General features: G+C 43.6%; 1 protein-coding gene and 1 long non-coding RNA gene across 2 annotated transcripts in view; one reads left to right on the top strand and one right to left on the bottom strand.

Annotated features, from left to right (window-relative positions):
- TENT4A (terminal nucleotidyltransferase 4A) overlaps positions 1-9210 on the bottom strand; it is an 85773-nt gene extending 76563 nt beyond the window's left edge. The window contains 3 exon segments of the mRNA XM_021004426.2: positions 8025-8251; positions 8253-8840; positions 8842-9210. Coding sequence (XP_020860085.1) covers positions 8025-8251; positions 8253-8840; positions 8842-8976 — 950 coding nt within the window. The 5' untranslated portion in view covers positions 8977-9210.
- An 849-nt stretch (positions 9211-10059) lies between these two features.
- On the top strand, positions 10060-11510 carry LOC144456950 (uncharacterized). The gene is made up of 2 exons (XR_013486185.1): positions 10060-10316; positions 10782-11510. It is a non-coding gene; the product is annotated as an uncharacterized LOC144456950 (long non-coding RNA).
- Positions 11511-12864: the final 1354 nt, after the last annotated feature.

Genomic DNA, 12864 nt, shown 5'->3' with positions numbered 1-12864 from the left:
ATCATGTCAATTCTATCACTTCAACAACTCTTGGATCTGTCCTCTCTCACAGTTACCACACTAGTTCAGGCTCTCTCATCTGGACTTTTGCAATAGTCTCTTAACTGATCTCCCTGCTACTAGTCTCTCCTTCTCCAAACTATCCTCTTCACAGCTACCAAACTGATATTTGTAAATTATAAGTCTGACCACATGACTCTCCCACCTCAAAACAGTTTGTTCATTAGCTCTCTATTACCTCTAACATAGGATAGAAATTCTGCTTAGCATTTGAAACTGGCCCCTTCAATCTTTTTGGATCAATTTTATATTATTCTCCCTCCCCCCCCTCACCATATAGTCTACATTCCAGAGAAACAGGCCTGGATGTTTCCCACGTGTGACCTTCCATCTGCACTATCCTGTGGCACCCTCCCTGTCCTGGAATTCAATTCCTTCTTACTACTGGCTCTCAGAATCCCTAACTCCCTTCAAGTCTCTGATCAAGTGTTCCCTCCTACATTAGGACTTTCCTGATCCCAGAGTTGTTACTGTTCTTTCCTCACCCCAAAATTACTTCAAATATATTTTGTATTGGCATTTGAATGCAAATGTATGTATTCTGTGTTTATAATTTGTTTCAATCTAGGTGAATGTTATCTCCCTGAGGTCAGGGATTGTTTCCTTTTTGTTATGGTATCTCTATTGCCTTTGTTTCATGGGGAACAAATCATCACCAAATGCTCTAATGTGCTCCAAAGAATTACAAATTATTATCACACAAAGGACAATGGAAAAGAAAGTGATGGTTATGAGCAGCAATATAACTAATGACAAATTCTGAGGAAAAGTGGACATAAAAGATGCCTTATCAAGGAATTGTCTAAGAAAAGATGGGCTGGTCACATGACAAGAACTAGAGATGAAAAGAAGGTCATAGTGCCACACTAGTACCCTTGGGATGTCAGGAGGACCAGAGGAAGGCCTTAAACACAGTGACTAGACCATGTGGTAAACTAATGGGAAAGCTCAGGAATGACACAGGCATAGATCGGTTGCATCACTGAAGAAACTATCAAATCTGTAAGATCGTAGATCCATTTGAATATTACCAACTTGTTGAATTAAGTTAAATGTTCATACAGTTTTGAAAGGCAACTGTAAAGAGACAATAGGTAAAACCATGGAAGTGAATTAAATTGTCAACGGAATGAATAAAGAAGTCAGAAGGGTTAAAGCCACAGCCTTGGGAAACACCATTATTAAAAAGATTAGGAAAGTGAATCACTGAAGTAAATTGGAAGAAGCTATTAAAGAGATACTATAAGAATGAAGAGTGTTGTAGTTTAGGAAGAAAGAATATCCTAGGGAGGGGGCTGTCAGAAATCAACTATTCCCTTTAAAATAAGATCTACAAAAAAGCCACTAAATATGGTGAAAAATGTGTCATTAAGAGAATGGATTCAGTGGAATAGTAGAATACCTAGTAGAAACAGGATCGCAAAAGCTGAAGGACTGAAGAGGTAGGGGAAATGGGAATGTAGCATAGACTACTTTTTTTCCAGGAGGTTAGCAGTCAAAGAGGGGAAGGCTGGGAGCGTAAAGGAAAGGCTTTTATTAGGATTGAAGAGATTTGAACATATGCAAAGGCAGATGAGAAGGAACCAATGGGAGAGAGATTGATGATTATGAGATCAAAATTGAGCTGGAAAAGAGTTTTGAGATTATCTATTCTAGGGATCCTTAATCTGGGGTTTACGGACTTGGATTTCAGGGGGTCCATGAACTTATATTGGAAAAAAAAATTACATCTTTATTTTCACTAACCTCTAAGTGAGACTTAGCATTTCCTTCAATTATGAATTTTCTGAAAAAATATAATTCTAAGGAGTCCACAGGCTTCATTAGACTGCCAATGGAGTCCATGATACTCCATAAAAAGAAAAGCTAAAAACCCCTATAGTCCAGCTCTCTCATAAATCATCTAGTTTATTATTTTATAGATGAGGTAACAAATCCAGAAAGTGACTTGGCCACAGATGAGGGGTGACAGCTTGAAAATCTTCAAGTCATTTTCTACACTTTCTGACTCAATCCAACAACCACAATCACTACATCTAACTAGCAGTTAATGCTTGCAAAGCACTTTCTTCCCAATCCTGTGAGTTTAAGTATTATTATCCCTATCTTAAAGAAGAGGAACCTCAGGCTCTAAAAGGTTAAGTTAATTACCCAGGACTACATAATTAGTAATGTATATATTTGTAGCAGAACTCAAACCCAGGCATCCTAATTTTGAATTCAAACTTCTTTCTACTATACCCACTAGCTCTCAGTACTATGGAATGTACCTAAATACACTTTTTACACCTGAGAAGGTTTATTTACTTTTAGAATACTTCCTACTTTCTGTATTTCATATTTCAAAGAATAAAATTAGCTTACCCAAGCTATTTTTTTGGGGTGGGGAAGAATTTTTGCTCTTGTCATTTAGGGAGAGGGGAGAAGGCAATCAGGGTTAAGTGATTTGTCCAGGGTCACTCAGCTAGTAGCCATGATATTTTCACAAGAAAAAAAAATGGTTTAATTTGGTAGTAGCCTTAAAAAAATTTTTTTTAATAAAAAATTTTTTAAAAACCCTGTACATTATAAGAACTTTATAGAGTTAGAATCCAAATCTTGGAAAAAATCACTGGGCAATAAATGAACAAGAATTGTCCTCAAGAATGAGGAAATGTCAGTTTTTTACTATATAAATATTCAAGTTTAATGTTTTGAAGGGATTTCCCCTCCCCCCATATTGTACTTATCTTCTCTCCCATTTGCCCATATAAGCTAAAGGGCATATTCTCAGTAACATCATGTAGCACCACTAGACATCCATGTCAGGAAGGGTCAGTTTATCATGGAGCACGAGCTTGTTAGAAACCTTAGATCAAGGAATATAAATTCTTAATTTTATAGATCATAACACTAAAGTTCAGAGATCATGACTTGTTTGATGTCACACAAAGCTACTAAAAACAGCTTGAACTTGAACCCAGAACTTATTATTTTAATAAATCCAGTACTATTTTTACTATTTCACATGGGCTGTTTATCTCCACCTAAAGAAGGAAAATAAGGAGTGGGGCACCAATGGGGGAGGGGTGGTGGTGGTGGTGAGTATTTGCAAAATAAATTGCATCTTGTCAATCCAAAACAGTCAATTGCCTGAAATAAAAAGTTTTGTCATTTTTGTGTTTTAGCTATATCTAACTCTTCTTGACCCTATTTAGGGTTTTCTTGGCAAAGATACTGGAGTGATCTGACATCTCCAGCTCCAGCTCATTTTAAAGATGAGGAAACTGAGGCAAACAAGGTTAAGTAACTTGCCCAGGTCACACAGCTACTAAGTGTCTAAGGCAGGATCTGGACTCAGGTCTCGCTGGCCCCAAGGATCTATCTACCTAGCACCACCTAGCTACTTCTAAAGCATCAGTACTGTGGGTCATTAGAAAAAAAAAATATTCTCTTATTTGAATGCATTTAGGAAAATAGGATGCTGGTTCTATTAAATTTGGCCATGACCACTTCACTTTCTGTATTGCAGTTTCCTCATATGCAAAATGATTATTATCTTCCCTACAACATAAAGCCACTGAGAGAATTCATTGCATTTAACAGATTACATGCCAGTTGGGAAATAATGAATCAGATTATAGAACATACAGAGAACCTACATATGTACATTTGATTAAAAAAACTTTAAACATTGTTTTTCTGTAATGTATTAAAGCACCGTGTTAAACCTTCTTTAAAGTATAATTAACATAATGAGGTATCAATAAGCATTCTGAGGCAGAGAGAAAATATAAATACAAAGTAGTGGGATTATCTGTCATACAAAGGAAAAAGCATCTTGTAAATAAATATAGAGTCCAAATGGGGGGGGAAATTACTGTTTTGAATTTCCTTGATTGTCTGAATTCCCTCAATCAGATGAAAGAATTCAACACATAAAAGTTAGAAATAAATCCAAAACTGCTCTTCTCTGAAGTTCAAATGATTGTTTCTTTCACTATATAGCATATATATAAACAATATAAAACAGTAGTTTTTTCTTCCAATAACTGTATTAAGACAAACCAAATTAAGCATCCTCAAGGGGCAACAGGAAAGATCTTGATGCAAAAACTGTTGCAACCAGTAACCATCAATTGAATATATGACACATGATAATATTCATTAAGTTCAAGAGCTGCATGTAGGGTCATGACCCAAGGTATGGCATGGTCAAGCACTAACTACAAGTGGCAAATTTGACTTTTTAACCTGTATATGTTTAAGGGTATTTTTTCTGAGCCATCAATTGCTCAATTTCAAAAAAAAATCCCTAAGCTCTATGGAATGGAACTTAAGAAACCATTGAGACCCACTTCTATCTCAGAAATACCTAGGAACTTTCCTATAATATTTACTCAAGCTTTTTTGTTGTTGTTGTTACTGTTCAATAACTAGCTTCTCCTCACCTCCCTTATACCCAGGTTCTCCCTCTCCTTTACTGACTTATGAAGCAAAAATTTGCACAGCCACCCTCAGACTGTTGGGAGATAGCAGGGAGGCAGAGGGGTAAAAAAAAGTCAAGGTATTTCAAAAACCAAGAAAGAAGACCAAGTTATACTAAGTATTAATCCAGGAAGTTCAGAAGCAGGACTGGTACTAGGTTTTTTTGGTACCACTGACAAAATTTCTCTTTCAGCCATAATTTTAACCTTTTTTCTGACTCTCAAATACTATCAACTATTCTCAAACTGCTTTTTTTTAATGTAAAAAGAATAGTGTTCAATAGAACTCATATAGATTAGCAAAACCCAGGCAAACATTTCACCTATCCCCTTCTCTTCCTGAAAGTTCCCATTTGCTCTGCTCCTTTTACCCTTTGACCTGTTTTTCCCTTTATCACAATCAAGATTCAATTAACTCCACAAAGCAGATTAGGCAAATACTCATAATGCCAAGACATTTGTTCTAATGTGACCTTCCCCCTACATTTTTCCAGAAAAGTTCAGGCTGCCACATCAGTCATCAGGCAAATGTCCAGTTGGCCTATGAGTTAGAGCTACAAGTCCATACCCTAATAGCACAACCAAATCTGGAACTATCAAGGAGATAAGCAATTTCGGCAACAGGTTTACCACAATTGACTAAGTAAGCAATTGAAAATTCTGAAGTTTTATCTATTGCTTATTTCTCCTTAGTTCCTTTCCAGGCTCCAGTGGATTAGACCCTTTTGTAGTGCTAAACCATCACATTAGGCATATACACAAGACACTGCCAGGTTCAGCCCCCAAGGCAGAAGCTTCAGGAATAATTTGTGACTGGCCTAGGTTTTCACATATATCAAACTGAATAAGGATTAACCCATAGTCTTTTCTACCTCAATCTCTAACACAACTCTGATTTTCTACTTCAAAATTTTTGTCCATTATTGGAGAGGTATAGATAACATGGCAATAACCTAGTGGGCCACTGCCTCGGCCCCTTCAGGAAGTAGGTGACAAGCCATCAATCTCTCTTTTCTTTAATGCAAAAGTGAGCTTGCCTTCAGTTTACAATAATATAAAGAGGCATCAAAGGAAATAGGGGAAAGTGTGAATTCTTGAGAAGGGATACTTTAGATAAAAGTCCCCAAGCAATTTGAGCCTCACTAGAATTAACAGATGTTCAGTGTTTATACCACTAATTCTAGCAGTGCTACAAGCCATGTTCCACATTCCACAAAATATCCTGATACCTGGCAGTGGAGAAGTAAGTAATGATAAACAAACAAAACAGTGAAGACAACTAGGGTGCAGGATGCAATCAGCAGAATCATTTAATGAAGCACTGACATGTATGCTGGCAATAAACAACTCTAAAACCAGAACATGCCTCCCAAGATGGACAGTATTTAACGACCTGTAAATAAGATGTTACTTATAGGACATATCTGTCTCATTTTGTTTAGTAACAAATTCTATTCAAATACTTTAACTTCTAAGAGTACTGGTACTATAAAATTTATAAGTATTGTACTATTCAAATTTCCAAATCCAATGTCTATTCAGGAAGCTCTAAAATTTTTAAAAAATAAATTAAAAGCTCTCATCATCTAAGCATTCTCAGTAGCCACAGTAGCCTTCAAATTCAAACCAGGTGAAACAAGTTATGAGCAAGTGGCTATAATGTATCATGCATACTTCCAAGTATCAATTTCCATGCATTCCAAAGTACTTAAACTGATTTTAAAAAACACACAATAAGAAATAAAGAGACCTAGTTTAAACAGAATCCTTTACTATCACTTTTCCCCCCATACATTTGTAGGACAACAATAATCAATGTTCTTAATAACTCTATGGTGCTGCAAAGTCTGGATGTGTCTGCTTTAAAAGATGTAAGTTATAGTTCCTATGTTGAGTATGGTTTATTATCTTGATTGCTTAGAAAAACATAATAATGTTAACTGCCCATAACACAAGAGTGTCTCCAGCAGCCTGCACAGTGCTTTACACATAAGAGTACTTATTAATATTTATTGAAATGAACCCAAATGAAGTAAAAAAGGAAGAAAGTCTTTCCTTTGTTTCCAAATTCTCAATCATACAAATACCTAAAGGAGAGATGAGGGAAGAAACAGGAAGAGAAGAGTACTTTTAAGCATTCATTACTTAGGATAGTAGCAAAGTGGAGAACATTTTTTTGAAACTTCCAGGTTCAATATTTTCAACAAAAGAAAGACATAACAAAGTTTCTTAAGTGAACTGAATAGTTTCAGTGTCTTCTCTTCCAGTAAGAGTAACTACTAAGAAAGCTGAGACTAAAGACCTATAATTGTATCCGTTTTTTTAATGTAATATATGACCATTTAACAAGAGTTTAATTGTAACAGGAAAGATTTAACTCCTGAATTAGTTTTTTGGGTATTTAATTGCATTATTACAGAAAAATCTAATAATTTAATGCAATATGCACCTCAATTTTCTTGTTTTTAAAACTTTGTGTTTACCTTTTAAAAAATGGAATTCTGACAATCCTAATAAGACCTACACAATCAAAACCCCATGCCAATTTCCTTTAAGACAATTTATATAATACTTAAATCTATTCCCTGTGTAAAAAGGTGGAGAAAAATTATAATTCCCCTTCCTTTCCTAAGTGATTAGTAAAGAATTTTTGCACAGTATCACTGTAGAAAAGCCATCTGTGAAACTCCACTAGTCTTCCTTTATCTGTTAGTTTCATAATCTGAGCTGTTATCATTCATATTAAAATCGAAACTTTTCCTCTTAAAGACAAATTGAAGTTAGTAGTTACAAATTATATCATGCTTACCTCAAAGGCCAGGGCAATTTAATTTGCCTCTAAATTCATGAAAATTAATAATTTCAAACGAAATTATTGAGCAGCAAAGTCTTCTGCTAGACACTGTCTGATTCAGTACAAGTGACTTTTGAATGGTACCCTACAATTCACGTGTCTGTCCAAACTCTTCCTGCTGGAACCCTAGTTAGACCTGATCTCCAGCACCCAGCTCTCTTTCCAAGGTTTTGTGCCAAATAAAGAGCAGAAAATTTATAAGAGAGCACCTCCTTGCTATCTAAACACCCTAATAACACTTTCCTGTACTGAATTGTCCTTCCTCACTACGGTAATAGGGGAAACAGTGGCTTGAATAAATGTTTTTCATAAGGGGCTATGACTTAATCCTCAAGCTCTCTCGCTATTTTTATAGCCTGTTCCACACTATTTTGTATAACCAAGCATCCGTTGCTCTACCCCACCCCCCATAAAAGTCTTGCACTTTAGAAAGAAACCAACTAACCAATACCCCTTAAGCCCCTCCTTTCTCTATACGTTAGGATATGCCGGCCACTCCCCCTCCTCCCAACACACACACACGCTAGCATGCCATTTCCTAACATTTATGGCTGCAATAGAACAATTACATCCCACCCTGCATCCCCAGGTTCCCGTTACTTTAACCCTTGGAGCGCTGTCCGCTCTCTGCAGGTCATACTCACCCCTGGATGCCCGGGCTGTAAGTCCTGGTCTTCCAGGGGGTACCGGGTCTCTGCTGCTGCTCCTGGGGGAGGTGGTTATTGTTCAGCGCGGCCCCCCGGCTCCCGGACAGCAGGTAGTTCATCCCATAAGTGCTAGCTTTATTCTCCCGTTTCCTGCGGCCCGGATGGTACTGGTGCTGCTGGATGGAGTTGGCTGAGGCGGGGGCAGAGGACGGCGGGGGCGGGGGGCTGCTGCGGCTGCTGTTGCTGCTGCGGCGGCGGGGGCGTAGGAGGCGGCGGCGCCAGGAGGTTGCTGTTGGCTCCGCTGTGCGGGTTATGGTGGTGGTGATGGCCATTCACGCTGTTGAGATTGTTCAGTTTGTTCTCATTGAAGTTAAAAAAGGCGCCGGGGCCTCCGCCGCCTCCCCGGCCAGGTAAGGTCCCACCGCCGCCCCCGGACAGAGTCCGGCCGGAGGAGGCGCTGCTCGAGGACGAGGACGAGGAAGAGGAGGAAAAGCCGGGACTCTCGGTGCCAGACTCGTTGTTGGAAGAGGTGGACGACGACGAAGACACGGAGGGAGACTTCTGCAGCCGCCGCCCGCCGTCGGCGCTCCCGGCCGCGGCGGCGGGGACCAGTCCGGTCAGTAGAACGGGCAGCGCCGCGGGCGGCGGAGGCGAGGAGGCGGAGGAGAGGCTGCCGCTGCTGCCGCCACCGCCGCCGGGGGTCGGAGCCGGGAGAGCCGCGGCAGTGCCAGCTTTGACAAGTGGGGTGCAGCTGTGGCTCCCGCCGCCAGGGGTGCAGGGAGAGGAAGCGGCAGCGGTCGTGTCCAGGGCCGGGGGAGTTGAGGCAGAAATACGGCGGGTAGCTAGAGCTGCTCCGCCCCACTCCCTGCGAGGTCTCCCAGATCTGCATCCAGAGAGCATTAGCGGGTCCTTTTTGCTCGGGCTGAATCCAGGCCACACGCGGATCCATTCACACTTTCTCCGCCGGCCGCCTCTCCTCCCCGAGCGGAGACGACTGCAAGCACACGAACCCTCCCCACCCCCTGCACACGCACGCACACACTCACACACTCGCAGACCCGACCGGCACTCACTCACCCCAGACAGAGTGGGCTCGGTAGCCGGCAAGAGCAGCAGCAGCAACCCCGCCCCCTGGCTCTCCCGGGCGGCGGCAGCGACCGAGCGCAGCCCCGCAGCCCTGCCCTCCGGGCTCCAACGCCTCCACCCCCCACCCCGAGCTCACACACAAACCCACCCCCCACCCACCCCCAAAGACAGACAGACAGACAGACACGGAGCGCTGCCGGCCGCGCGGTCCGGCCCCGGCGCTGCTCCAGGCCGGCTGCTCGCTTGCTCGCTCGCTCTCCCCGCTCTGTGTCTCGGCCGCCGCCGCCGCCGCCGTCGCCGGGGTGGGAGGAGAGAGGGAGCAAAGACAGGAGGGAGGGAGACGGACAGGGAGGAAGGGAGGAGGGGGAGGGAGCGCAGGCGGTGGCGGAGGCTTCGGGCCCGGGCTGGGCTGAGGCTGGGAGGCCGGGGCCGGGACAGGCAGGGTCGAGGCCGGGGACACGGGCGGGCTCCGGCGCTAGGCACGTTCCTGGCGGGCGGCTCCGGCCTTTCTCTCTGGGTCTCTCGCTCGCTCGCTCTCTCAGGGGTTCCCGAGTCACACGCCCCGGAGCGGGGGCCGCGGCGGCGGCGGCGGCGTTATCCACAGGCCGGGGGGAGCGGCCATCTGTAATGGGGCGGGCGGGGAGGGGGAATGAGGAGGGGGGGCAGCCGAGGGGGCGGGCCCAGCCGCCGCGCAGCCGGCACAGGACGCCCCGGAGGAGGGGACCGGGCGGCGGGCGTGCTACGTCTACCCGAAGCCCGGGGCTTCTCGGTCACTCTCCGGCCCCTGCTATTCGGGCACAGACAGTCCAGAAGACAGCAGCGCAGAACAGGAATCCGGACCAAGGAGGAGGCCGCCGCCGAGGCTCCAATGAGGGGAGGGGGGGGAAGAGGAGGAGGAGGGGCCGGGGGCGGGCAGAGGGAGGGGGAAGGGGAGCAGGGAGGGCCGCCCTCGCCGGCAACAGAATTCGCACTGCGCATGTGCTGTCGATTTTAAATCCTCACTAGACTCGGCCGCCTTGGTTACCACGACTGCGCACTAAGGCTCTCCTCGGGACTGGCGGAGGGGAGGCTGGATGGAAGATGTTGGAGTACGCGACAGGGAGGGGCTATCGAGCTGAGGAGGGGGTGTCGGAGTGGAGTCTGGAGGGTTCGGAGACGGCTCGCCCGCGCTCCTTTAAAATGGAATTGGCCTAGGAGGAAGAGGTTAATGCGTATGTGTGTGTGTGTGGTATGTGTGCGCGCTGCTGGGACTGGAATGGCACACACGGATACACGTTGGGACAGGGGCCAATTCCAGGAGACGTGTGCGCGATGTCTGGCTAGCGGGAACATTTGGAACCTCTCAGAAAAGCCGAGACGCCGGCAGCCCAGGGTCCCTGTACAACCCCGCCCGGCTCTCGAGTGCGCTTGCGCAGCGGGACCCCTTAGCCGTCACCTCTGGATGGAACTTTCTGCGCAGCTGGGGAGGGAGGGGTCCTACCCCCCACCGCTACGCCTCATATTCTGGGCCCTAATTCCGGAGGGGGGAGAGGGGAGAAGGTGATGAAAGCTGCCTAGGCTTTGCTGTTACGTTGAGGAGGGAGGAGGGAAGCGGATGAGGGCCCGCATTGATTGTGAGCCTCAAAGCTCAGCAGTTTCCCTCGAGCTGCCTTCCTCCCCCTGTCATAGCTGGGGCCATGTGCCTCCTACGCCAGACCAGACCGGGGCCGCCTGTCCCTGAGAAGCTGTGATTTATGACTGATCATCAAACGGCCGCTTCTATTTCCTTTCCTCCCCGCTGGGTTCAAGCAAGTGCCTGCTAAAGCATCGGCGCGCGGCGGCCCGACTTGAAAAGAGTCTGAAGCTCCGGTCGTCGGCCCCTTTGGTCAGCCCTTCTCCCGGTCCGGCTGCCGGCGTCCGAGCCGCTTTCAGAATCTCTTTGGTCTCGTTCAGAAGCGCTGGCGGGTCCTCCGGGCCCGGGTGCGGGTGGCTCTGCCCCGCTGCCAGGCAACGAGCCCCGGGAGTGCACCCTGGCTGCCAAGCTGCTGGTTTCAGTTTCATTTCCATTATATTGTTTCATTAAACGGGACCGAATTACATAAGTAACAAAAGTATAATAAATAACTTTGGCCTGGGTGGGAACACGACCTACACCAGGGTGCTAGAGCCGGCAGGAAGTGGCAAATCAAATGCCTGGGGTCCGGTTCCAGCTTCCAAACGGTGGAGAAGGGGGGGAAAAAAAGAAAGGAAAGGAAAATTTGCACCACCACATTTGAAGCACAGCATGTGTATATGCACGAAAAAGTGAGAAGTCCAAATGTTAATTTCCAATGTTGGTTATGGATTGTCCCTACACCTAACCACACATCTGGTTAGGACATTTTTCTTCCAAAATAAAGAAACTACCAAGTTTTGGAAGCGTTTTGGTGCCCGATGTGCCTGCCTACTGAACTTTCAAATACTTTTCTTTGCAGCTTTTATGCTTCAAAGTAATAATGCACAATAATGCTTCATTATAAAATTATTAACGTTGCAAGAAATTTATTTTTCTTCTTGAACAATTACCTTAGTGACAAAACTTGACATACCGAAATTAGTAATGCAAACATTCTCAAGGAAACGACTCAGGCACCTAACTGTGGGTCTTCCCTTGGCTTAAAGTATATAAACTGATGTTCTCTTTATTGGCAGAATTCATTATATTATTACCCAACCTTCTTCTACATTTGATTTCTGGCCTGTGGTGAATGAAACTTTGGGCAAATCACTTAACCTTTCAGTGAACAAGAAAACTCTCTGACTGCAGAGAGTTGCAGAGGAGTGGCCAGTCTGCACTGGTAGAAGGAATTTTCTTACTGGGAGTTTGCTCCCTACAGATCTGTTCTGAAGAGGAAAGAGAAGAATGTTAACCATGCATTAAATCCTCCAAAATAGCTATCTATCGATTATAATTAATCTTTAAGTACTTATGCAATGTGAGATTTAGTGGTTATATTCCTGATAATGCTGAGTTCCACCCTACTTCTATTTACCACTATAAGATTTACTAAGCAATCATGCAGGTACTGTGTTCCCATAGAAAATAACAATTATGATCTCAGGCTTCAGCGAATTTTATGGAACTGAAGGCAGATTTAAAAAAAAAAATGTCAGATTCATCTGCGGGATTCTCTGCCTTCCTTGGTTCTTATTTTTCAATCTATTATATAAAACTGGCTTTTGTAAAATGTCCAACCTTGATTGAGTGATGGTATTGAACATGTGCCCATCTGATGATATTCTCGGATTTTAAAAAATGTAAACTATAACTACAGCTAATCATTCTAAATGTTATATACGACAATGATTTCATTGTATTTTGCCCTGAAGTATTTTGGAAAGTGATACTGTTGAATAAATAAGGCAACTAAATAAATATTTAGACCCAAAAGTTTTTATGATGATAACCATAAAAGTTTATTTTGAAAAATACTGGGCTATAAAATATGTACACTAGTAATTAGACTAGAAAATATAGACAAGTTGATATACTTGAGGATATTTCAATTTTATTTTCACTACTTTCACAATACATCACATGTAGACTTATCATCTCATTCTTTTTCATTTTTAAAAAGAAAGGTCTTTATTTTCCATTCTGTAACTTACATTTAAATATGAAGACTACTCTACCATTTTTATTTCAAATTATGCAATTTTCTCATAAACCTTTCATTGCAGGTTCATCAACACATGTTCCTTTATTTTATTCACTGACCAACCCGACCATTCA

Source organism: Phascolarctos cinereus, unplaced genomic scaffold, assembly GCF_003287225.1.
Source record: "Phascolarctos cinereus isolate Bilbo 61053 unplaced genomic scaffold, phaCin_HiC Scaffold_4;HRSCAF=312, whole genome shotgun sequence".
NCBI lineage: Eukaryota > Metazoa > Chordata > Mammalia > Diprotodontia > Phascolarctidae > Phascolarctos > Phascolarctos cinereus.
The sequence above is the reverse complement of the archived record's forward strand: the minus strand, read 5'-3'. Positions and strand labels throughout refer to the sequence as shown.